This window comes from Podarcis tiliguerta (genome assembly GCF_965153285.1).
Source record: "Podarcis tiliguerta genome assembly, chromosome: 3".
Lineage (NCBI taxonomy): Eukaryota > Metazoa > Chordata > Lepidosauria > Squamata > Lacertidae > Podarcis > Podarcis tiliguerta.
In genome coordinates, this window is record NC_139536.1 from 90,007,012 (window position 1) to 90,032,380 (window position 25,369).

General features: G+C 43.2%; 3 protein-coding genes across 7 annotated transcripts in view; 1 reads left to right on the top strand and 2 right to left on the bottom strand.

Annotated features, from left to right (window-relative positions):
- Window positions 1-7,401, bottom strand: SLC66A3 (solute carrier family 66 member 3). 3 transcript variants are annotated; one of them, XM_083431819.1, is made up of 7 exons: window positions 7,145-7,401; window positions 5,847-5,929; window positions 5,695-5,764; window positions 4,794-4,851; window positions 3,231-3,351; window positions 2,570-2,611; window positions 1-1,242 (listed from the first exon to the last, which is right to left on the bottom strand). In XM_083431819.1, the coding sequence occupies exons 1-7, from the start codon at window positions 7,291-7,293 to the stop codon at window positions 1,151-1,153; spliced, it is 615 nt and encodes a 204-aa protein (XP_083287945.1). In that variant the 5' UTR covers window positions 7,294-7,401; the 3' UTR covers window positions 1-1,150. The 3 variants fall into 3 exon arrangements, with proteins under 3 accessions (XP_083287945.1, XP_083287946.1, XP_083287947.1); XM_083431820.1 differs by lacking the exon at window positions 7,145-7,401 and adding an exon at window positions 6,857-7,020; XM_083431821.1 differs by lacking the exon at window positions 7,145-7,401 and adding an exon at window positions 6,474-6,622.
- LOC310673405 (uncharacterized protein) overlaps window positions 7,371-25,369 on the top strand; it is a gene marked incomplete at its 5' end in the record, with an annotated part of 126,288 nt that continues 108,289 nt past the window's right edge. Inside the window, 3 exons of one of the 2 annotated variants that reach the window (XR_014508980.1) lie at window positions 7,371-7,489; window positions 8,355-8,441; window positions 9,176-11,160. Coding sequence is in view for 1 of the 2 variants with exons in the window: in XM_083431876.1 (XP_083288002.1) it covers window positions 7,420-7,489; window positions 12,622-12,768 (217 nt within the window). Of the gene's footprint in view, window positions 7,490-8,354; window positions 8,442-9,175; window positions 11,161-12,621; window positions 12,769-25,369 lie in introns of those variants that run through there. The other variant, XM_083431876.1, reaches the window with a different exon arrangement.
- CIMIP5 (ciliary microtubule inner protein 5) lies at window positions 12,938-24,954 on the bottom strand. 2 transcript variants are annotated; one of them, XM_083431856.1, is made up of 5 exons: window positions 24,514-24,954; window positions 20,536-20,700; window positions 16,791-16,830; window positions 13,535-15,709; window positions 12,938-13,006 (listed from the first exon to the last, which is right to left on the bottom strand). In XM_083431856.1, the coding sequence occupies exons 1-4, from the start codon at window positions 24,573-24,575 to the stop codon at window positions 15,518-15,520; spliced, it is 459 nt and encodes a 152-aa protein (XP_083287982.1). In that variant the 5' UTR covers window positions 24,576-24,954; the 3' UTR covers window positions 12,938-13,006; window positions 13,535-15,517. The 2 variants fall into 2 exon arrangements, with proteins under 2 accessions (XP_083287982.1, XP_083287981.1); XM_083431855.1 differs by lacking the exon at window positions 24,514-24,954 and having other exon boundaries at window positions 20,536-21,388.

Below are 25,369 nucleotides of genomic sequence, written 5' to 3' on the forward strand. Positions count from 1 at the left end.
TTGTGTTTAATATAAAGCTTTTATTGACTTAAAATAGGTTCTAATCCTACAAGGTTTCTATGGCTTGGGTTGCTCAAAAAGGTGTATAGATTCGCATTGTACAGATTGAGCTCAAACATCATTTTTGCCTTTTCCTTGCTCCACAGGGAAGTAGAGAATGGCTGCTTGCTTTCACATATTTGGAAGCATTTCCGAAAGTGCCTTTCAAAATAAAGGATTGTATATTTATGCTTTCTGAACTGTGACAAAGCATTACCGCTCTTTTTCATCTGTCATTCAAAAATGCCACTGAATCCTAGGTAGCCAGCCTAAGCAGCTGTTTTTCCCAGCTCAGGCAAGTTTATAATGGGGGTTTATACTCCTGGAGTTTAATGTGTATTTCAACCGAAACAAACCCATTCTTGCAGTTATTTTGGAAATGCTTAAAGCATTTATGTAGGCTGTTGTTTCTTTTACAGGCACCCATTAGATATTGAGAACCAGCTAACCAATAGGAAGTCGGATGTGTAAGAAAATAAGACCCCAATCCAAAGAAACTTAGCTTTTATAAACTATTATTGCAGTCCATGAAACTTGAGAACCAACTTACTACACAGCAGGCAGCAGCAATAGGTTTACTGAGCAAGTAGAGGAGTTAAGACTCCAGTTGTGTGTGAGAAAGAGCACACTGTAACCTCAGCTTCGGCTATGAAATTAAGTTTTATGGTAAGGGGCTGATACAAGAGCAACTAATACATTTAAGGGTGCTACAACCTCATACCCTGGAACAACGCTTGTATCATACGTAACTAGAATTTGACAAAAAGGGACACCACAGCTGCATTTAAGTTGGGCAACAGATATTTGATGGGAGAGTGAGAGGCATAAGTTTCTTTAGTATTTCAGTAATTGTATATGGGCACACATTTGGCAATCCATTAAAATTTTCTTATAAAATACATCAAAGTGTATGCATGCCAACAAACATCAAAACTTTTAATGAATTCATAGTGGCAACTTCCTTTAGTGTGTGAAACATCAGCAGTTTCCCATTAAATGGATTGCTGGTTTACTGAAGCTTGGTGATAACTTTGGTCCTAATTTACCGTCTCATATATTGGTTTCATTCTTCCTTTTGGTCCAGGCCACTTAAAATAGACAGAACATCATCTTAATCACTCTTCTTTGCTGGCTTCCTGTAGTGCAGTATAGTTGCTGTGACCCATATATTCAGAGCCATCATGACTATGAAACGGACCAGAACTGTGGGAGGGGGGAAGTGTTTAGTTAAAAACTGCTTTGTTTTCCTCCATTTTACTGTATGTAACTTAATTTACTATATTTCTATTTAGTCTCTCATAGGATACACACTCTCGATACAGCTTACGATCGATCAATAGAAGACAACATTAACATTCTACGATTTAAAGCAGTAAAAACTGTCAGTATTAAAAACAGTTACAGATAACAGTTCTAAAAACAACAACACCACGGACAATATTTTTAAAAGCCCCAAAGCATTTTCTTAAAGCTCTGCGCCATACAATTTTCCCTGTAGAGGGCATTCCAGAAATAAAGAGCCACCATGGAGAAGGCTCAGTCCTTGATGCTAACCTAACCACTTTTACTTGCGGACCAGAGCGCAAGGCTTTGAATGCTAATTCTTCAATCCTGGGAAATGGTAGTCTTTCATATAGCCTGGTCCCAAAGCATTTAAGGGCAGGTGTGGCTAATACATGGCCTTCTGGAAGCTGCTGAATTACGACTCCCATCATTACCCTGCCCACGGGCCATACAGGCTGGGATTGATGCGTGTTTTAATTCAGCAACATAGGTCTGCAGGTTAACTACCCCCGCTTTAAGGTTTTAAAAGGCCAATATTTGAGCCCAGAAGCTAAGAGAAGCTTCCAGGTATAATCACAGCTATGCCAACCTGACGTCACAGTAGCTACTGAAATACCCGACAACTGTGTTAATTTGCATGCATCCCACAAGGCAAAATTCACACACGGAAGGCAACTTCTGTCTACAGATCCCCTTAACTGCAACATAATGTGCAGTGCCGGTTGTGAGATGCACTGCTGGATGCAAAGCACACGGTTGCCATCCACGCCAGCAAAGTGGCAGATTGATTGGAATGTACATTTCCACCTGCCTTGTCAATATCAATATTGAAAGTACAATATTAATATAAATCACTTGAATTGCAGAATTTATATGCAGAGGATTTTAAGTCAAATTCCCACAGTAGACGCTTCTAATCCTTTCGTTTAAAATGCAAAGAACAGGTCTGAAGAGACTGACTTGTCAAAAACAATTCAAGCATTCCCCCCTAAAGAGATACAGCATAAACCAGATATTTGCAAGAGTCTGTCCCCCCCCCAAAAAAAAACACCATGTCTTTGCTTTATTATATGCCAGTGAAACAAAAATTATGTAACCAGGTAGCATAAAACCATCTGCACTACTGCTATTGATGGAAATGTGTCAGTGTATTTGCTGACCAGTTAAGGGCCTCTTATTTTATTGTTCTCAGCGAAACAAATTTTAAATTGCCACACACACAAATCACCCGGCATTACAATATTACCTGTGACATCCTTTGTGGTCATTACTGTTGTAAATATTCTGGCTGCAATTGAAAGAGAGCATATTAGCACACTTTAAACAGGCAAAAAGGGAGAGACGTCAAGCAAATATCCTGGCCTTTTGAAACCTGTGGTTTCCCCAAGATAAGTGAAATGGCTCAGTTAAGAACCACTTTTACCCCCTACGCAAGATGTTTCGCTGGTAATTCTGCATTCCTCTGATGTTTCTCCTTCCATGTGCGATTCAAAATTTTGTTTCAGATTAAAACTGCAAGCAAATCCAGCCCATTTAAGTAAACTTCGTTCACTGTTGTGTAGTTTCTACACCCCTCCCAGCAGAATTTCCAGCGCAGACGGCACTCACAGTACAGATGGCGCCCACAACTTCCATTCATTTTCTCTCTGTATAAGGATATAAGGAACCGTCTCCAAAATGTTATTAGGCTGACAAACTTTTAGTTTCCCTTGGAATTCCTTTGAGCAGGAAACTCAGAAGTCTGCATTACACAATTTTTGGAGGCAATTCTATTTCAGGCATGAGCTGCTCCCATGCTAAAGCGGGAGTTTGCACAGGGTAATTTGCATTAGAAAATGTTCAGATGCTGGCATCCTTGTTTTATTTGTATTTAGTAAACAAAGCTAAAAGTTTGAGAAGCTGCTTACTTGCACAGGTATATGTGGCTAGACTCCAAGTCATGGCACTCACTTGCCCGGAATCTCTCGTCCGCCAAAGATATCGAAGCTGCACAAGTTTACTTGCAGCACTGATTACAGTGCTTAAGTTCTGCAGGGAAGGAAAAGGGATAGAGTGGGAAGTAGTGGGTGTGGTGGAAAACTGCCCAATTCAGGATAAATCAGCTGCTTTGGAGAGTTTTAACTCTGAGCTGAGATTTAAGTCTACTCTAAACTTCTGAAGACTTGACAGCTCAATCACAACCACATCCATTCAGAAGTAAGTTGTACTGAATTCGGTGGTGCTAACTCCCAGGTATATGGGGCTAGGATTGCAAACCCAGGAGTGCATATTTTGCTTAATCCCAAACATTTAAAATACAAACATAGTCAATCTCAGCCCCTCTCCAATCTTGTGAAGTCTACCTATAACTTTATAGTAGTACAGATTCAGCTCTCTTTATTTAAAATAAAAAAATTAATTTAGGAAAGCCAGCTGCAATCTGAATGGCTCTTTCAACACTCATAGAGGCAAGAAATGGAATAAAGAATTTGTTAAAATGGCTTGGCTCAGAAAAGGTTTCACTTGTCATAGTTTAAGCTCCTCCTCGTTTTCCATAAGCAGCAGGAGAATGAGCCTATGAGTGATTTTCAGGAGTAAGAAATGCTGCAGCAATGCATAAATGTTTTATAATATACCATATTTTCCTGTGTATAAGACTAGATTTCCCCCCCTAAAAAATGTCAAAAATTATGAGACATCATATATACGGATATTGCTGAGGGTGGACTGTGTATTTTTGAGTCCCCCAAAATAGGGGGCATCTTATACATGGGGATGTCTTATAGACGGAAAAATACGGTATATCTTAATCCAGGTGAAAGGGGGGGAGGGGCATTCAACAGCCAGGTCACTGGGTTCTGGCTTTCCAATCCACCACCTTCCCACAGTACACATGAAAACTTTACACCAAGAACTGGAACCATTCGACAATTGTTTCCCAAATTTGGGGTCTGTTTTCAGACTACAATTCCCATCATCCCCGACCACTGGTCTTGCTAGCTAGGGATGATGGGAGTTGTAGTCCAAATACAGCTGGAGACCCAAGTTTGGGAAACACTGCATTAAACAAAAGAGACTTTGCTGAGCATGATGTGCATGCCAAGCTTATGACTCAAGTGGCCCATGAGAAGCTTGTGGGCTGGCAGCAAGAAATTCAAAGCTACTTTGCCCCTCCCTGTTCTTTTTACTTCCTGCCACACTGAGCTGTACCATGCTTTGGCTTAGTGTGTCATCTTAACCTGGGCTTATGTTCCAGCTCTTTCCTTGCTAACCATGAGCTGTAGCCACTGTTTATTATTCAGCTTGTGGTTAGTAAGGAAAGAGCTTAACCAACCTGGGTTAGCTCAGTGTGGTGCAGGATTTTAAAAAGTCAAAAGTGGCTGCAAGCTTTCTTCTGGAAGCCTGCGCATTCACGCAATCTGGGTGAGCCAAAGTTTGGCTTACCGTGATGTGCAAACCAGGCAATAGGCGCGTTCCTTCCAACTACTTACCATAGCCAGGTCCACTATCCATTTCTGCAGGGTTAGCATGTACCATCCTGCCACAAATCTAATCTTGAGGTTAAGTTGCATAAGGATGATGGCAATCAGGTGGACACTTGGTAGTTCACTGGGTTAAATGCATTTATACCCTGTCTTTCCGGGTCAAGAAATGTAGCTTCTCAAGGTAGATTAAGGAATGAATTAAAAGCCAATGAAGGAATTACTAAATTGCAAAGGTAGCCTGTAAAAATCACTACAAAGGGTTTCTAGCCCCAAGGCAGTAAATTTTGTGATTGGATACACCACTCTCAGGCAGCCATCTTGTGAGCTACGCCTCCCAGGCAGCCATTTTGCGCTGGTCCCCAAAACACACTCAAAATTCCAAATGTGCTCATAGGCCCAAAAAGGATGAAGTTCATGCTGTAAAAGACAGGGAATGCCTCATCATGCCAGGATCCAAAAGGGAATTTGGACAGGGTGCTCTTTTGAGGGGATAGGGTTTAATTACCCCTGGTCCCTGACAATAAATAATGCAAAATAAGCAAATTATGAAAATATTCTTATGTGCAATTTATACAGGTTGCTCTACCCTGGTACAGAGTTTTGATTTTAATTATAAGCACGGCACATAAGCTAAAAATAAAAGAATCCCAGGAGTTAAAACAAAGGCTGTTCATGATGGACCTGAACTTTTCCCACAAAGTCCTTATATTCCATTACAGTGATTCAATTGCAAATTTTGCACCTTAATCCACCAGAAAACACCTGAATAAGATCCTGGGAAATGTGCACATCAAATCAGGAATGTGTGCTGGAAAATAGTTGCTTTATTCAAGAAGATGGAATACAAAAAGAACCAGCAGAAATGCTATATAAATGGAAATGAGCCAACAGATAGTTAAAAGGATACATGGCTGTGTAAGGCAAAGCATGCTTCATTTTGCCACTGTAATGAAGAACAAATAGCAAAAGAATGACATCTGAAACACAACAAACGAAAAAGATCGTGAGCGAGAGAAACAAATGATGCTGCAATATTGGTGGGTAGGAGCAATGTACTACCTTGAACAATGATGATAGGATATTCTATATACGTTGGCAGAGGATAATTGTAGTAACTCATATACCGCAGGCATACAAGGAAGCTGAAAGGGAAAGGTACAATTTCAATTTGCACTTTAACCACTCGTGATCTAAATCCACCTCTGATAGGGGTCAGTTACAGAGGGCAAGACATGACTTATCCCTTAATAACACAGGGCATGAATAAACCTAGTAATATCTGTGGGTTACGAAGCACAACTGCACTGGAGTACAGAAGGGCTGTGTGGTACAAGCTATACCTTTAAAGCACATTCATTCCCTCAAAGAATTCTGGGCACTGTAGTCCAACCTTCAGAGTTCTATTTCCCAGCAACCCTTAAACTACAGCACCCAGAATTCCTTGAGAGGAAGAATGTTTCGCATGTGGTTAATAGGTACAGTGTGTACACACACACAGCTAATGATTTATTATTGCTGTACTTGCTTTCTGTGTTCTATTAGCATGGCTGTGGTTGTAAAGTCCACAGCACTGGAATAAGGTGACTATTCTGTGCAAAACAACCTTAGAAATACCCACCCAACCTTAAAAGAAGAGATTTATTAAAACAGACCATATCTTTTAAATACTGTACATAAAATACATACATTAGGGCTTGTGGGAAAATCAAACCTTCTGCTCCAGGGAGCTCAACCCATTCTGCATAGAAGAAGCTACCTGGAGCCTGTCTGCGATACACGGAATGAAATCTGCACATGCTCAACGATACTACTTGTTACTTCATCTATTTTTTCAAAGTTGCCCAAAGAAGGGAAAAGAAAAGAAAAGCCGCTTGGGGTCCATCATGCAAATTAAAGCTATGTTTACCTCTTTTGAAAACAGGAGCCAAGGCTCACATTTCTCTTCCGTTTTCAAAAACGGGCTCAGCCCTGGAACTTTTGAATCATCTGGTAGGAGGCAGGCCACACATGATACAGCAATCATAGAATTGTGGAGTTGGAAGGGTTCCCCAACGGTCATCTAGTCTCACCCCGTGAAATGCAAGAATGCAGTTGAGTAATCCTGAGAGCCGACAGCGCCTGAAGGCGAGACCCGCCCGGGAACCCGACCTAAGCCAACTTGAGTTGAAAGCAGCTCAGGAAATGAAAACATAGCGGGGAGTGCCTTGCCTCTGGGCGTGTTCAGAGTGCTTTCCCCCTCCCAACACTAAGTTGGGAAAGACCGCGCGTGCTTTGGCGCCAAAGAAACGGGAGTTCTCCCTCCTCCGAAACCCAAGAGAAAAACGAAGCCCAGAACTTAAAAAGATCCCTTTACTTGCCCACTCAGCTCCAGCACCAAACTTTCCAGGCTGACTCCCCGGGCGGACTTGGCAGCCAGCAAGGCGGCTCCCTGCGGCACTTTGAGCACCCCGCAAACCAGGATCGTGCTCCAGTTGGCCACGTCTAGCAGCAGCGACTCCGGCCCCATGGCGATGCCCCCTTTCCTCCGCCCCCAAAAGATGCTCCTGATGCAGCAGCCCCGGCCGCCTGCTCGTCTCCCTCCTGCTTCCGCCGCCCTGGAGCGAGGGGAGGAAAACGCCCAGTGGGAGGAGAGATGAGGGGAAAGGCGGCGCGCCCTGGGCGCCTGTTTCTCCGCTTGCATGGCGCGCGCGGATTGCAAAAAGGTATTATTGTTATTCCTCTCACGCACACTCACACCCCTTTCCCCCTCACTCTTATTACTACTAGCGGTAGTTGTTGTGCTGATAGTAGTGCAGTAGTAGTGTATCTACCCCTCCCCCCGAGAGCTAGTTTTTGTTTTTAATGATTTCTGGCGAGGGCGCAGATGGAAACGAAAAATCCTATTCCGAGATTCAAAGGCCGCGCCCACAATAGGAGGCGGAGGGGGGGGGAAGCCTCACGAGTTAACTCCTTCGCATCGCCCTGCCACAAAAAAGCAGGCTGTTTGTTATGCAGTTGGCAAAACCCAGTGATTTATTATTATTATTTAAATCCATTTTGTAGTTTTAATGATGTGCCCGTGCTTGATCAAAGCGCCGTGCGTGGCGAGGCAAAATGGTTGCAAAAGAAAAGAGGTTCGTTCTTAGTACCGTTATAAAGAAAAGCACTGGGAACAACTGTTGTCAGCATCACCTGATGCAAAGCAGGGCTTACCCTCTTTCAGTTGCATTACAGTGGTACCTTGGGTTAAGTACTTAATTCGTTCCGGAGGTCCGTTCTTAACCTGAAACTGTTCTTAACATGAAGCACACTTTAGCTAATGGGGCCTCCCACTGCCGCCGCGCCGCCGGAGCACAATTTCTGTTCTCATCCTGAAGCAAAGTTCTTAACCTGAAGCACTATTTCTGGGTCAGCGGAGTCTGTAACCTGAAGCATATGTAACCTGAGGTACCACTGTACTCCTTCCCCCACCTCACAGGTAGTGCGTGGTCCCCCCCCCCCTTATGTGTTTCAGGGCAAAACAAATTTCCAACCAGTTATGTTTTTCCAATTGTCCTGTTAAGCTGCACCTGTTGAATTTTTTGCCAGTCAGCAGAGGAGTTCTAGAGGGGGAAAAATAAGGCAACTTTGGAAGTTACGCACAACTTGCAGAATTATTCGTATGTTTATGCAGAGGTAAGTCCCAGTGTGATCTTACTGCTTTGGAAAGTGTGCATGGGGTTGCAGACTTGGGTTGCAAGCCTATTATGTGCATTTATTATTATTATTATTATTATTCATAATTATTATTATTCATAATAATAATAATTATTATTCATAATAATAATTTCATTTCTATACCACTTTATATTTTAAAGAAACAATCTCAAAGTGGTTTACAACACATTAAAACTTCAAATAAAACAACCCAGAATAAAACAAATTCAAGCTTCAAGGAAAATATTTCAGATCCTTCTCTTAAGTGACTTTTTGCTTTTCTCGCATTTACTTACCTACTTAATTTATATAGCTGCCCATAGCAGAAGTGCTCTAAGAGGTCAGTGTGGTGTAGTGGTTAAAGCCAGACTAGGACCTGGGAGTTCAGGGTTCAAATCCCCAAATGGGCATGCTGTTGCATAGGATCAGACAACTCAAGTCTGAGGAGAAACACTGAGAACTCAGCTAGTCACTGTAAGCTCAAGCGTTTAACAACAGCTTGATGAGTATATGCTAGCTTACAGTGTTTTATATTTTTGCACTGTGAAGGGCTTCCACCTAACGTTGTCTGTCAGATAGCCAGTGGGGTGGCCCCCCATATATTGTTGGACTCCAGCCACCATCATTGCCAGCCAGCTTAGCTAATGGTCAGGAATTATGGGGGTTGTAGGCCAAAAAAATGATGCAGAGAGTGCCACATTGGCTATCCACAGGTAATCCTGTGGTTCTTCAGATGTTGGTGGACTACAACTCCCATCAGCCCCACTCAGCACAGCCCGTGGTCAAAGATGGTAGGAATCATAGACCAGCACATCTGAAAGGTCACAGGTTCTTCCCCCTTGCTGTTGGAGATGGGAATATACTGGGCTTGTATTTTCACCTTGTTATTTGGCAACCCTAGAGTACAGTCCAGACACATTTCCATTTGCAGTGACACACCATAGCTTTATTGGGACTCAAGTATGTCTGGAATCCTCACTGTCTGGTTTGGAGCGTTCAGGAAAACAAGGGGAGGCTGGTTGAGAGAACGGTAGTCTTCATTTGCTTAGAAGCCCACCCTTATTTGCTCGTACTAGGACTGGAATTCAAAACCTCAGGATTGCGTGACTCTGCACTGCCCCCACGTAAGCCCTGCACTTTCCCCAAATCTGACTGTAGATCCTAACCCTGCTTGATCTGTAAGTAAGCCCCATTGAATTTAGTGGACTTATGAGCACTCACGGTTATGATGTTCCCATAGTTTCAATTACCCCATCTCGTTTTGCTTGGCTTGAAACTTAAGATTTGGCTTTAGATTACATATGTTTGCTAAACCAGCTAGTGGGACATGGATGTGTTAATGAAATGGAAGGGCAGCCTGATGCCACCTTTGATTGCAAATGGCTGTCTGCTGCATCCAGGTTTCTATTGTTCTAGTTCAGCAAAGATTGCCAGTGTCGAAGCAATGATTCTTCAACATCAACTTTGTTGGGCAGGTCATGTTGTTTAGATGCCTGATTATTATCTTCCAAAGGTGCTCTCAAGGCAAATCTTTAAAAATGTAGTATAAATACCGACAACTGGGAAACATTGGCCTGCAAGCGCTCCAATTGGAGAATAACCTCTACCAAAAAGGTGTTGTGGACTTTGAAGAAGCACAAACTCAGGACGAAAAGGAGAAATGAGCTAAGAGGAAGGCACGTTTGGCAAACCATCACTGTGATCAACTCCTGCCTGGAAACCTATGTCACCACTGTGGAAGGATGTATGGATCCAGAATTGGCCTCCACAGTCACTTATGGACTCACTGTTAAGACCATATTCATGGAAGACAATCTTACTCGGCTAAGAGTGATCGTCAAAGAAGAAGAAAATGCAGCAGCTTACAACTCACAAGCCATGCGAGGTCCAGAGCCCCAGCTTGACTGGCCAAATAGCAATTGAGGAAAACAATACACACAGATTGTTGCCTTTACTATACGTGCACAGTGGTGGTACTCTGTGTTTTTTTTCCTCCCTTGCTGATCTTTAGCCAGCAGTACTTAAAAGCACATTAGTCACAGAGCTGGATTACTGCTAACATTATATGTAATTTAAAAGCTAGAGCAGCGAAAGCTTTTCCTTAGCATCATTTAATCTTCACTTCCTGCTGCTGTTGATTCCCCCACGCAATACTTTACAGCTAAGAGCTATATCCTTTGAATGGAATGAAAAGATCTTCATTCAGATTAGTCTGTTCTTTCTCCACAAGCTTTATATTGCCTGTTTGCGTGAGCATGTCTGTAGTATACTTAAAATGAAATTATTCTTTTATTTAAAAAATGCCTAAACCAATAACTGATGGAATAGTTTGGTACACTTACATTTGTCTTCGGAAGATTACCAAGAACAGTCCTCAGCCTGTGTAGCACAGTAATTATAACTAACGTGTCACATTTATTTTCCTAAAGAAATTAACAACTGCATATTCCATAGCTTATTTTGTATCTGAACAGGCTAGCAAGATCCACCTGTGGCTGACTTGTTATGTACTGAAGTTCTCACCCTGGGCCAGCAGGGGGATACTGTAGATAGTTTTCACTCAGGTCCACATATGCAAATAAGGGATTGAAAGTGACGTTCAGTGATTGGATAGTTACAAAAAATGGTTACTGTTGCGTTCTAGTGGAGCTCTATATAAGCAGGCTGGCTGAACCCTTCAGTTCAGTTCTGTTCTGGCCTGTGAATAAATGAGCTGTTTGAAGAATCGCTGTGTCGTGTGATATGTTCACCCACAACTTAACATGACTCTTGGTTTGTTGGTTGTTTGGATGGTTTGTTTGGGGGTTATTGTTTTGAATTTTAAGGGGTCAGGGACTGCTAATCCATAACAAGGAAATAAAAAACCTTCCCCAGTTTAACAGAAAAGGGAAACCCAAAGGCTGAACTGTTTTCCTTATGAGGGAGAGTTGGAAGCCCCGTTTTTTGCAGTTTAGGAAAAAGATGACTAAGAGGAGAAAAAGATGACTAACATGAAAAAGTTATTATAGTGGTGGGGGACCCTGTGGACCCTGTGACCCATCAGCCCTAGCTAGCATGGCCCAAGCACCATGGTGGGGGGGGGGGAGTTGTTGCCTGACATAATAAATTGATATTGAAATGAATTGATGGGCTTTTGGACATATGGTGAAAAATGCAAAATTATCAAACAAATAACAACTTGAACTTAAATTATGATAGCACAGAAGCATATTGGAAAACCAGTCAAGGAAGCACACTGTGTAGGAAACAGGCAATACAGGTTTGTGCTGTTATTTATTTGATGGTTTTGTATTTTGTCAGAAAACCTATAAATTAATTTCAACTACAGTCTTGAGCTCATGGTCCTTGTTACTGGTTGTGCTTTACCCACTGGGGTGCAGAGGTGCGAATTCAACCACAGATTAACAAAAACTGAATCTATAAATGCGCCTAAGGGTGCAGTTCTGTGCCTGTCTACCTGGGAGTAAACCCCATTCAGTGGGACTTATTTCTGAGAAGTCACATATAGGATTGCTCTTTAAACTATTTTGGGGGTTGGGAGAAGAACCAAAAGGTACTTAGAAGAACGTTCTGAATAATTTTGTTTGATGCTTCTTGCCACAGAAATCGTTAGTGTTGTTATCAAAGGTGATTAGGTTCAAAGACCTATCAGCACAATTGATTTCCTCCGGACTATAAGATGAAAACAGAAATAAAATCCAGAACATTATCAATATTGCTACCTATGTGTTGCATGGAAAGGAGAGGCAGGATCAAAATTTGGAGATATGCTTCAAGGTCCAGACTATGGGAAGTCCCGAAAAATTTATAATTATAATTTGGATGATAATTTGGTCTTTTTATTTTAGTTTTTTTATTTTAATTGGATTATGAGTTGATATGTTAACTGGATGTTTTTTATTGGAAAATTAATAAAAACAATTTAACATAGAAAATCTCTACATTTTTTAATAAGTCAGCCTTGAGTGCCATCTGCAGGTCGCTAAGTATTTTGTGTTGTAGTCTCTGCATTCAGTAGCAACATCACTGAATTCTGTGTGATTACCTTAAGTGGTTTTAGGATTGTGAACAAAGTGTTATTTATTCTGTATTCAATTAGTCAGGAAGAAAACATCACCGTTACGTATCCTCCAAAGTGTTTTGTTCTTTTTCTTCACAGAGTCTCACCAAGCCTTCGAGTCCAATAGAAAACTGTTTTCAGGGTTTTCTGAGATCCTGGCTGGCAGAAAGGGATTAAGCCATTATAAGAGGCACAGAGCTTCAGTCACGGGTTCAACCGCTGTCATATCCCTTACAAGGACCCCAGGTAATAGGGGTTATCAGGGCTGCGGAAGGCATTTCCCCCAAGATTGGAGAGCTACCCTTAGTCAGGTAGGCAGTCCTTGGCTTCCCAGGCCAATGATGTGATCAACACGGGTGCAACTGGAAAGTGGTTTGCACCCCACAGCAAAGTGATAAAGAGAAGGCAGAGCCAGTTGATGCTGGAAAAATTTATTTCAATGCTGGTTTCTAGGATTTTCAACACATTGCAAATGTAGATGTTCCTTATCACAGGAAGCCATTTGATGTCTTCATTCAGACATCAATACACTGGTTAACAAAACAAAACAAAACACCAACCTGCTTATTCTAGAGTAAATACCTTAGTTCATCTGCTCTGGGTTTTCATTCAGGTTTACTGTTTCATGGGAAACACACTGTAAATAACCATGGTGACTTTCCTTCAGTGCTAACTCAGTACAGTTGTACCTCAGGTTACATACACTTCAGGTTACATATGCTTCAGGTTACGAACTCTGTTAACCCAGAAATATTACCTCGGGTTAAGAACTTTGCTTCAGGATGAGAACAGAAATCGCGCAGCAGCGGCACGGCAGCAACAGGCGGCCCCATTAGCCAAAGCAGTCTTCAGGTTAAGAATGGACCTCTGGAACAAATTAAGTACTTAACCCGAGGTACCACTGTACTATGTACTTTTGAGCCTAACCTACAAAGGTGGATGTAGAAGGAGACTGGTTCCCATAGCCTAACAGTTCAGTGATTTATCTAGCTGCAATATGGTACCATCCAGCTTGAATTGAATGAGTCACTCTACTATTACTCTTTTGACAAGTATAGTCCGTCACATGCTGAATTCTATCAGCTGTAGTGTACATGACCAGCTGTAAATTAGTGCTTTTAAAAAGCATTTTAAATAAGGGACAATTGGTTCCCACAAAAGGGCAACAGGAAGCCAGTGGCAATTCTTCCCTAGTGGGTCCAATCAGTTCAGTCAGCTAGGACTGGGAGGACGTAAAGCCTCTGCCGAACGATCCCTTAGGACTCTGTTTTCCAGTAGTTTCCTAGGCAATAATTTCTGTAGTTTACCAGCAATTATATACTTGGGGAGGGGGGAATCCCAGACTTCTTTTTCATGTGTGTGAACAGAAGTGGATGAATGAGAATGGAATTCAAAACCCACAGTTGGGCATTACCTTCATTGGGACCAACCAAAATGCCGGAACATAGCGGCAAGCTTTCAAGTTCTCCTGAACTCTTCATCTGTCAAGACATTACACAAAGTGCAGGGCAGGGATGAGAAATAAAAAAGTACAAGAAGTTAAGTTGGGTTTTATAGCTATAAGGCCAGCTTTTAGATTCATTTTCAAGATGGTGTATTATTCCCCCACCCACTTCATAGACCAACACAGCTTCCTTTAAGTTGCTTAGGGCAGAGTTCTTAAGCTCCTTAATTTGACATTATCGATTCCAGGATCTTCACTTTCTGTCCTTATCTGGGCAACAGGTCAGTTTCTTCTGCCATTGCACATCAGGCTTTCAGCTCAATCGTAAACACCCACTTCCAGCACTGGACACAACAGGGACTATCCTAGTGTTTGATTGGGTATGGCCATCCACAGACCTGTCCTGAAACTTTTTCTCAGTGAGAGGGATTGCCTTTGTACACTCAAAGCACCCCCTGTTTGGCACCACCAGATCTTTGCTATGTAATGTTCTGGACCACTTTGCGTAAGAAAGATGGCGAACTGGTGATAGTTCATAAAGGAGCTATAACTATAGGGTAAAGAGAAGTTGTAGTCAATAGGTGCTGAAGGCTGCAGATACGTAGAAGCAATCCATGCAGTCTTCATTTGAGAGAAACTCACCCTTCATTGTACAGCCAATCTTCCATGACTCTTATTTCCCAGTCAGTCTCCCATCCAGGCATTGGGCTGATCTGCTTACCTTCAGCAAAGCGGTGGCCTCATGGACCTTTAAATAATGTCCTCGGACTCTAGATCAGGGTCCTCTCCAAATGATGTTTGACTCCAGCTTCCATTATTCTTGCTGCCTGGGGCTGATGGGATTTGCGGTCCAGCAAACATCGGGAAAGGACAGCTTTGGTTCTCCCTGCTCTGAAGATCTTGTACAAAATCGTTGCAAATTGCTTTGTTAACAATATGCTCAGAAGCTGCCAGCCAGCCTTCTGGCCAGCACTGTCTGCTAGGAGGTCACGACTGCTTTCTGTTCCCCACAACAACTTATGCAGAATGCAAGGTCAAATTTGGAACAAACTGTAACCTTGAATGAAATCATTTCTCACTTGCATAGCTGTTAAATTGCATGTCCTTTCACAGGTCACTATATCACTGTGAAAGTTATTTTGGCTCTCTTTGATGCAATGAATATAATATAATGATGGCAACTGCCTGTGGGCAGATAATGTAGACGGCTCTTAGTTTTTTGTAGAGCAAATATAAGCTGCCAAAATATGACAGATTTGGTAAAGATAGACCTCTTCGTTCTCTAACATAACTCTGCACAGATTAAGCTTTTGGAATGTGATTTAGCTCCATAAACTTCTTAAAACGTTGAAACTAAAAATATTAAATGTGGTCCGTATGTTCTCAGGTGTGCACTTTGAAATCACTAAATGCCTTATTTGGATAGAATTTCAACTAGCCTTTGGAAATATGGCATATATATAGAGAGAGAAAGCATGTTATTGTTTTTGGTTGTAGTTAGAGCAGTAGTTTCTCTTTTAAAAGAGGGGGGTAGAATTCTTTTTTCTGATTCTAGGAAGCCTGGAGTTCTTGTCCAAGTTTATTTTTTCTTCTTCCATAGTTGAGGAAGTAATCCATTTTCACTAGTGTTTTGCCGAGATCTGTGTTCATTCTGCTGCCAATAACATGTCCGCTGGTGTTGGGGATTTTGTCTGAGAAAACTGAGATGTATTCAGGAAGCTCCTCAGGTTCTTTTATCCTGCCCTGGGTAAAAGAAACGTCAAGTTATGTGAGCTTGCCTCAAACAAACAGAAAACGCTTCTGTAAATACTGCATTTACTTCCCTTTATTTTCAAGTATTTACAGACCGGTTTTCAACATAATCCTGTATGAACTAAAATTGTATAACTGTTAACTGTCTATATCCTGTAGTACTACAGTTCCCAGAAATCTCTGTAAGGCAGAGGTGGGCAACTGGATTCAGCTAGTGGGCCAGATCTAGAATTCCTTCTGCCCCCACCATCCTCAGGCCACATGAACAGGTGTGAGTGGGGCCCCTCACCTGTCAGTCACCTGGTGTCACAAAGGAGAGAATTGGTAGCACCCTCTTAAGCGTGACCACAATTCTCCCTTTGCAGTCATATCTTTTTTGTGCTTGGAAGAAGGGTGGAGAAATCTCATCAGCCTCATCTCAGAAAGCAGTGAGATTTTGATGTTCTTCTGACAGCAAGGCACCTTGCATAGAATTTGAATGATATTTAAAATGAGTATGAATTAAGAAACCTAGACGAACAAGAGTAAAACAAACTCTTTTTAAGAGAAAGGAAAATTGCTCAGTGATAGAGACTTGTAGGCAGGTTTTTTTTTCTGCTGAAGCTAAGTAGGTCTGTCATTTTATAAAGCAGCCTCCTATCTTCCTTGGATGGGAGACTGGGAACTATAAGCTAACAAAAGATCTGGGTGAGTCCTCCAGCCGTGACCCAAGCATAGAGGAAGGCAAGGAAATCTCTGAGACCTTGTGCTCAGCATGCAATCCCTGCATGTTTCTGGGAAGTAGGCATTGCTCCTGTACTCTGCCAGCACTTAGGCAGAGCATCTCCCAAGCTTAGCATGAGAACATATCACTCCCCAACCTTTTGCGGGAAAGAGCATTGGTGTGCAAAGGGTTGCCTGGCTACCAAAAACTTCCAAAGTTTGTGGACCCCTGCTAGGGTCCATTGTTGTGTGTGTGTGGGGGGGGCAGAAGACAGAAAGGAACAAGCATAATTAAGGCAAGAATATCTTAATTATACCACCCTGAAGTTCCTCATCCCTTTTGTAACAGGGGTGTTCGCCTTTGACTTACCAATGGATCATAGTCCTTTAAGAAACTCCAGTTCCGGTACCTTTGGAATAATAAAGAGAGAGTGCTTTAGTTTTGTTAGCCAAGCATAGCGATGCCAGATGTTCCGAAATTAAAGATGGCATTAAAAGGACTAGAATAAAGACATAACTATAGGGCTGGCTCCAACCAATGGCTTCTTCTTTTTTTAACGTATTTTTATTAAAGACTTCTTTGTTTACAAAAGTATGTGCAGTGTCTCTTTTTCCAAGTTACATTTTCCACAGATCAGTTTCATTTGTTGAGACATTAGTGTTACATTAGGAAGAAAAGGGGGGAAGAGGTGGAGGGGGGCATGGTGAGTGGGGGTGGGGTCCGGTGGCGATGTTTCTATTTTACTTAATGTATGTGTGGGGTTTTAAATAATAATAATAATAATAATAATAATAATAATAATAATAATAATAATAATAATAAATTTATACCCCGCCTATTTGGCTGGGTTTCCCCATCCACTCTGGGCGGCTTCCAACAGAATATTAAAATACAATAACCTATTAAACATTAAACATTTGTATCAGCATTGCTTGTGCAGGTTCTTTTTGCTATTCGCTTGTGCTCCTTTGGTGGTGAGAGGTTGGGGTTGGCCTAGGGTGTGGTTGTTTGTTTGTGATTGGCTGTGGTGAACTTTGTTTTCATGTGTGAGTGGGGTGTGTGTGTGTTCTTGAATCAGGTTAGCCATATCGATTCGTGTTCTGTTTGGATTCTTGTTGTTGTCTTGTTGGGCTGTGTATGTGATAAAGGGGAACCATACCGGGGTGAAGGCGTCTTCTTCCATTTGTCCCCATGTCAGTTTCAGCTTATAGATTAGTTTTTTCTAATAAGGCTGTTTCCCATACTATTTGGTACCATTGGTCCATGCTTACTCCTGACAGGTCTCTCCAGTGTCTGACTATGATGTTTCTGGCTAGCTGAGAGTAGGCCAACCATTGGCTTCTTGAATTGAAAACTGCTCATCTCAGCCCCGATGTGTTCTAAACCTGCACACACCTAGCGTGGGCAGATGCAGAAGAAGACAGAACTCCTGCTGCTTTAATGGTTGCGTAGAAGATGGACTTTCAGCAGGTCTCATGCAAGCTGCACCTGCTGGAATTCCCTCTTCTATAGGTATATTAAAGGTGCTGGAGCCCTGCCATCTTTTGCACCTGCTCACCTTAATTCTACGATAGGCACGGTTAGAAGGCATGCCTATGTGATATGCTTTTTTTTTTACTACTACCCCAAGGTCTACTAACCAGAACCAGGTGCAAAATGGTGGTTCGTGGGGCAGAGCCGGTTGCCTGCTGCACCTCATGGACCATACATTGGAATGGCCTGCTATACAAGTACACATTTACATCTGATGCAAATTGGGTAGCCATACAGTCCAATTTGGTTGTGTCCTTTTGCTGCTGCACTTGGTTAAAAAAAAAAAAGCAAGGAAGTCAGAAATGCTTGGTGAGCTAATGCAAAACCATCCATCCATCCATCCATCGCCTAATGGATCCCAATCTTCTTTCCACCCTCTCCTGCCTTAGAATACACCCAATGTCCTTCTTCATATTGCATGAGGATGTGTGTAATTGTGGTCACACGGTCTTTCAGGGATAAACCTTTCAATTAGAGCAGAGTTTGAAGAGGGATGGGTGGAAAAACCACTGGCCCAGATGCCTACCGTATTTTTTGCTCTATAAGACTCACTTTTTCCCTCCTAAAAAGTAAGGGGAAATGTGTGTGCGTCTTATGGAGTGAATGCAGGCTGCGCAGCTATCCCAGAAGCCAGAACAGCAAGAGGGATTGCTGCTTTCACTGCGTAGCGATCCCTCTTGCTGTTCTGGCTTCTGAGATTCAGAATATTTTTTTTCTTGCTTTCCTCCTGCAAAAACTAGGTGCGTCTTGTGGTCTGGTGCGTCTTATAGAGCGAAAAATACGGTATGTTCTGTGAAACTATTACCATGCTATTATTACTGATGCTGTTACTGCATTTATTTATTTTTTAAGGCAGCACAGCATTGGTGTAAGGCTTGAGCAGCTGGAACAATCGGTAACCCCAGTTCTTAAAAGCCTGCAAAAACAAGAAAGTGTTCTTTTTCTTCCAGAGGTCTTTCATTTGCCACGAAATGGAATAAGTATTGAATTTGCCATTTCATGAGAAGTCCTAGAATACTGCTGGCCCTGGTGCAAACCTACTGTTGAAAAAAAGAAGCTCTTCGCCTCCTCTACCAGAGTGCTCATGATACAAATGAAAGGGTCCTTTCCTGTGAAGCATTTCCCCCAACATGAAAATATTCTTCACATGAGGCAAAGTGCATACAACCATTTGGGCCCTATCTTTGCTTTTTCTTTCTTTCTTACAGAGATACGTTGCAAAGATGTTTTGTGCAAAGCAACAGCCCTAAGAAACAAGACAATAGGCAAATGCACCGAGATGGAGATTATAACAGTGGCACCCACAAGGAGTAATATAAGACAGTCCAAATGCCTACTGGGCGGTGGGAGGCTGTGATTAAACAGCTGAGCCATCACTGCATCTGCAGACACGTTGGCCAGCGAACAGGCTGTACTGGGCAAAGAGGCACCTCTGCCCAAGCCAACGCCCTGCCTGGCACAAAGGGAGGTTGGACTGCAGCCTAATGACCCATCCACAATTCTGCTTGTCCTGTGCCTAGAAAGCATGAGTCCTAGACATTTCCCAATTATCCCATGCTTTCTGAGTGTGTTTTTCCTTGTCACTACAGTGGTACTTCAGGTTACATACGCTTCAGGTTACAGAATCCACTAACCCAGAAATAGTACCTCGGGTTAAGAACTTTGCTTCAGGATGAGAACAGAAATTGTGCTCCGGTGGCGCGGCGGCAGCAGGAGGCCCCATTAGCTAAAGTTGTGCTTAACAGTTTCAGGTTAAGAAAGGACCTCCAGAACGAATTAAATACTTAACCCGAGGTACCACTGTACTAATTTCCCCTGGGGAAAACCTGCTGTTTACCGCTGAATCAGAACAAACATTAATCTGCAGAAAAACCAATTGATGTTTTGTTCTGATTCAGCGGCAAACGGTGGGTTTTCCCCAGGGGAAAGCTGTGGGATGAGCCGAAGTCTGGACGAACTCCCCATTTGTTGTGGCAGTCCAGGATGCCCGCCCGAGGTCAGACATGAGTTGGTAGTACGGTTGTGCCTAAACGGCCTCGGCCCAGTATACCCAAAGGAGCGTTTCCACCCCCCATTGTTCTGCCCGGACGCTGAGGTCCAGTGTTGAGGGCCTTCTGGCGGTTTCCTCATTGTGAGAAGCCAAGTTATAGGGAACCTAGCAGAGGGCCTTCTCGGTAGTGGCGCCCACCCTGTAGAACGCCCTCCCATTAGATGTCAAATAGAAAAACAACTTCCTGACATTTAGAAGACATCTGAAGGCAGTTTAGGGAAGCTTTTAATGTCTGATGGATTACAGTATTTTAATATTTTGTTGGAAGCCGCCCAGAGTGGCTGGGGAAGCCCAGTCAGATGGACGGGGTATAAATAATACATCATCATCATCATCATCATCATTATTATTATACATCTGAAGGCAGCCCTGTTCAGGGAAGTTTTTAATGTGTGACATTTTCATGTATTTTTAATCTTTGTTGGAAGCCACCCAGAGTGGCTGGGGAAGCCCAGCCAGATGGGCAGGGTACAAATAATAAATTATTATTATTATTATTATTATTATTATTATTATTATTAGGTTACTCACCAATATTTCGTCGCCCTTCTTTCGGCCTCCACGAGCTCTCTCCAGACCGTGTCCTGCCGGACCTGGTCTGCTTTCAGGGCTTCTTGCTCCTCACCACCACGGCTTTTGCTTGATTGTTTCACCGAGCTCTGTGTGGTAGCCAGTAGAGTCCTTGCAGATTGGCTGCTGCTGAGCGAAGGAGATGAGGATGAGGCTAAATTCACATCTGCAGGGCTGGTCGCCGGTGACCGGAAGCCTGCCGACGTTGTCCTCCTGAGTCCATTTGCTCTGCTCCCCATCCTGTATGAGCTTTTCTCTGCCAAGCAATACTGGGTCACCAGCCCCCAAGAAGCTTGAGCAAGTGCTAGCAAGTCCCTAAGCATCCACAGTTTTCCTTACCCAGCATTTTCCCTTAGGCATTTGATTAGGTAAGCAAAACAAATCAAAACCCTGGTGTCCAGCATGCAACATGTCTGAAGAGGTTCTGCAGGTTTCCTGTTTGGGTTTGTGCACACTTACTGGATGGCCTAACAATGTTGTGTTGTGAAGCTAGATCTGTGCACCGCATGGAGGCAAGATTCCATACGACAATATTTTTCTAAGCTAAAGATGCTGCTGTTGGAAGCTCTGAGTTATCAGTTGTCCGTAGCAAGCTTTTGTTCCTGGAACTCAAGCCACACTGATGTGCCCTTTCTAACACCCACATTGCTTCAGGAATCCCCAGAATGCCCACTGATTGTGTAAGGAGAGCCTGTTGTTGTAGCTTAGTACTACGGTAGCTTTTGTTCTGGTGGTGCAGCTGAAACCAAACACCCCAAGAGCCTTGGGTTTTCCCAGTGTGTTTACTGTCTCCATTGGAAACCAGACTGGCTTTGTCATGAATATTCATCACAGACAAAAGGACATGTACCTTTTGTCTGCTCGAGGGCTTGGCTAGACATTTGATTGTGGGTTAGGAATTTCCCTTTTAGCTGTAGTGTAGTGGTATTCAATCCTCTGCTTCGGTTATCTGTTTGTTTTACTAAGGTATGTATTTTAAGACCTGGCTGGAAACAAAAATATCAGTCCTGGGGTCACACATGTGCACAAACTATCTTCTGCCTTGGGCAAGTGAGATTTGTATATTTGCTGCTTTTGGGACAAAGTGATGAGCAACTGCTAAATGCTTTGTCTAAAGCAACGTTATGGGACGCGGGTGGCGCTGTGGGTAAAAGCTTCAGCGCCTAGGGCTTGCCGATCGAAAGGTCGGCGGTTCGAATCCCCGCGGCGGGGTGCGCTCCCGTTGTTCAGTTCCAGCGCCTGCCAACCTAGCAGTTCGAAAGCACTCCCGGGTGCAAGTAGATAAATAGGGACCGCTTACTAGCGGGAAGGTAAACGGCGTTTCCGTGTGCAGCTCCGGCTTGCCAGAGCAGCGATGTCACGCTGGCCACGTGACCCGGAAGTGTCTCCGGACAGCGCTGGCCCCCGGCCTCTTGAGTGAGATGGGCACACAACCCTAGAGTCTGTCAAGACTGGCCCGTACGGGCAGGGGTACCTTTACCTTTACCTTTAAAGCAACGTTGGGGAACTTGTGACCCTGCAGGTGTGTTGGACTCCCAACTTCCCATTATCCTTGGACATTGGCCTTGCTGACTGGAGCAGCTAGGAACTGGAGACCAATGCCATCTGGGTCACAGGTTCCCCACCTCTAGTATAAAAGATGTACTAGGTAGAAAGATCAAACTAAGAAACAAAACATAGCAAATCCCCCTTGCCTTTGATACTTCCCTCTCTATTCCATTGGAGGCGAAAAGCAAAGCTGATGCGGAGCAAAGGTGTTTACTTTTTGACCAATATCAGATCTTCTTGAACAAGAGTGAGTTTTCCTTGTGTTTGTGCTCTTCCTAGGGAGTCCTGCACGTTCCTAACCTTGCCATCATTTTGGTGTCTGCCAAAGGTATTCCCGCCCCCTGCCCCCGCAGGGACATTTGGACAGCAGTATGATATCGTGCTGCAAAGTCTATTTTCTAATAATGCTTACACGGGTTTTTATTGTATGTTTTACTTTGGGTGTAATTTGCTGCGGGAGATTTTTAGTGGGAAGCAATGTATAAATTGAATAAACCCAACGTAAACCTCCAGCCCATTTTATTGGCCCAACTCCTATGCACAGCAGTTAAGTAGGTCAGACCTTTCCCATCACTGCCTTCATGCCTGGAGATGTTTCACTTGGCCAGATTTCTGCGTGGTCAGATGGTGCTGAAGGCATAGGGACAATGCATCTGAAAATATGGTTCCTCCAACACTTCTACAGGGGGGTACCCAGGGGTTAGCTAGGTTGACCCTACAAGGCGGGGGGGGGGGGGTACAAAAATAGCGCCTCTGGCTCGGAGTGGCTAGGAGCTCGCCCACCCCCCAGACCACTCCTGTGCTGCTTTGAGCAGCCAACATCTCATTGCCAAGGGTGCAAGGGACCGGATAGGGGCACCAATTCAACTCCTTGCTTCTTTCTGTATGTTGCTTTTAAATCTGAAGTGTCCTTATATGGCTGTTGTTTGAAGCTATCAGGGATTTCATATAACATGGATTCTGGTGCAGCAAAGGTGGTTCAGCAAAGGGCTGGTGATGGATGGGTCCTATAAGAAAGAACATCATGGCTTCGATATTTGTTTTCAGTGATTTATGAATGAGTGCTTAAAACCTTTTTGGTTAACCACTAAACGGAACGGAACTAATTTATGAGCGGAAGCTTGAATGCACATAGCATGTTGCGTTTACAGTGCACCTCGGTTCCTCAGAAGGTCAGTGAAGACCAATACCAAAAGCAGAATGGAAATTTGCATGGTTTCCTGTTACTTTACTGAGGCAGGAGGGGATGCATCTGACAAAACAAATATAAACCACAAGAGGGTGTTATAGGGCAAAGTATACAATAGGAAAAAGCCGCCGCCGCCACCACCACCACACTGATTTGATTTCTCTTTCTTATCCATGGCAAATTGAAACTGAACAAAACATTTGCAACCATATAAAAATCCATTTTTAAAACTAAAGAAAAAGAAAAAACATTCTTCTCTTCAGAACACAAATTATGAGTCAAAACTGTCTAAATGGGGTAATTATTCTCACACTTTTACTTTGGCAACCAGTCAGCAAAACTTTGGGCAAGAGAAATTTGTCCTGCCTTCTTTGGGGACTGTTCTACCAGTTGTTTTACCTGTTCTGTTGCTATTAGTACAAAACTGAGCAGTTCCTCCACAGCAGCAGCCCCATTGAATTTGGCAGGAATAGCTCTATAGCAAGTAGTAGCTAACTTGTGGCTCTCCCAAGCCTTGCTGGGCTTCTCTCCCTTCATCCCTGACCTCTTACTAAATCATCTGATGGGAACTGGTGGGAGCTGGGGGATCCGGCAATGTCTGTGGCCTTCATGTAGAAAACACATTTAGTGCAACTCGGAAGACAGCCCTAATATGTCATTCATTTCTCCACTTCCAAATAGACCAGGAATATCTGAAGTGAAACCTGCTCACTTAATCCTCTTCAAGAGAAAATTTCGTTAGCTTGCTGTAGCCTGAACCCTCTTCGTGTTGCTACACTGCCATAAGTTTTTATTCCAAGTGGATCCATAGGTTAGCCTTACTTGGGGCACTATTCTGCGTGGAAACAGTGAGCTGGAACCTAAAGTGCACATACAGCGGTGGACAACGCTGGAGACTCTCCAAAGCCCTGCCAGTAGCCACCAGGAATATCCATGTGGGCATGGTTATTCTCCATGAGATGGCAGAAATAAATTCTATGAACTACATTTGAGGAATAGAGAAACATCCCCTCAAGAGGTGATGGTTTTGACAGCTTCACTGTGAGAACCATCCACATGCGTTCCATTTCTTCACCAGAACTGGGAGGTTAACGATGGAAGATCTAGGCTCCATATTACTTCTTTGAACATCACCTCACAGTGTGTGTGTTTTTTAGCAGCGTCACCAACAACATTTCTGCAAAATCCACAGTTCTACATACCTCCTTGGTTGAAACTGACGTTCCAAACCCGTTTTCTTAGAAAAAGGACTTTGAAGAGCCATAGTGAATCGCTGAATCGCAGAGTTGGAAAGGACCCTGAGGGCAATCTAGTTCAGCCCCCTGCAATGCAGGTAACTCAGGCCAAGTTACTTTGCTTGTCTGATTTCAACTTTGTGACTGACAGTATACACATGGACATTGCTAGCGTAAGCCAACTGGCCTGTTGGCAAAAGAGCGCACCATGGCAACTTTGGCTTCAATTTACAGTTCAAATAAATTCCCATTGGCTGAAGAACTTGCAGAAGGTTTGCAAGTGGCTTTTCTGATTGCTTTGGCAACAGACGGGTTGTGATTAGGGCTATGCCTCTTTCTCAACAAGCCTCTCTCTCTTTTCACAGCAGAGCTTTGCCATCTGCAGGGCAATATCCTTCAGAGAGAAAACAAGTTCACGATTAGATGTCAAACATTTATTGGTGCTTGTATATTGTCCTTCATAGGGCAGGTAACAACTTGCGTGCTTGGGAATTAAAACTGGAAAAACCTTCGTGGCAGGGAGGGTGAGGACCCCACTCTCAGAGCCAAAACCTCAATTGTCTTCCCTGCCACACACAGAGGGAGCTGACTTTAACATGGGAATGGGGAAGCCTGTGGTGGCCCTCCAGGTGTACAAAAAAACAAGTAGCTGACTCCTCTTCAAAGACATATCTCTTTTTGTTCCTTTATCTGCTGAAAGTGCCCTGTCCCTCCAGAAGGGAACTTGTTCTTTGTTGTCATGGTGAGCTCTCTTTCCTCTGTGATGCATCGAAACACACTTTGCCTCCAGAAGCTGATCATACATGTTCCTGTTTGCTCTGCA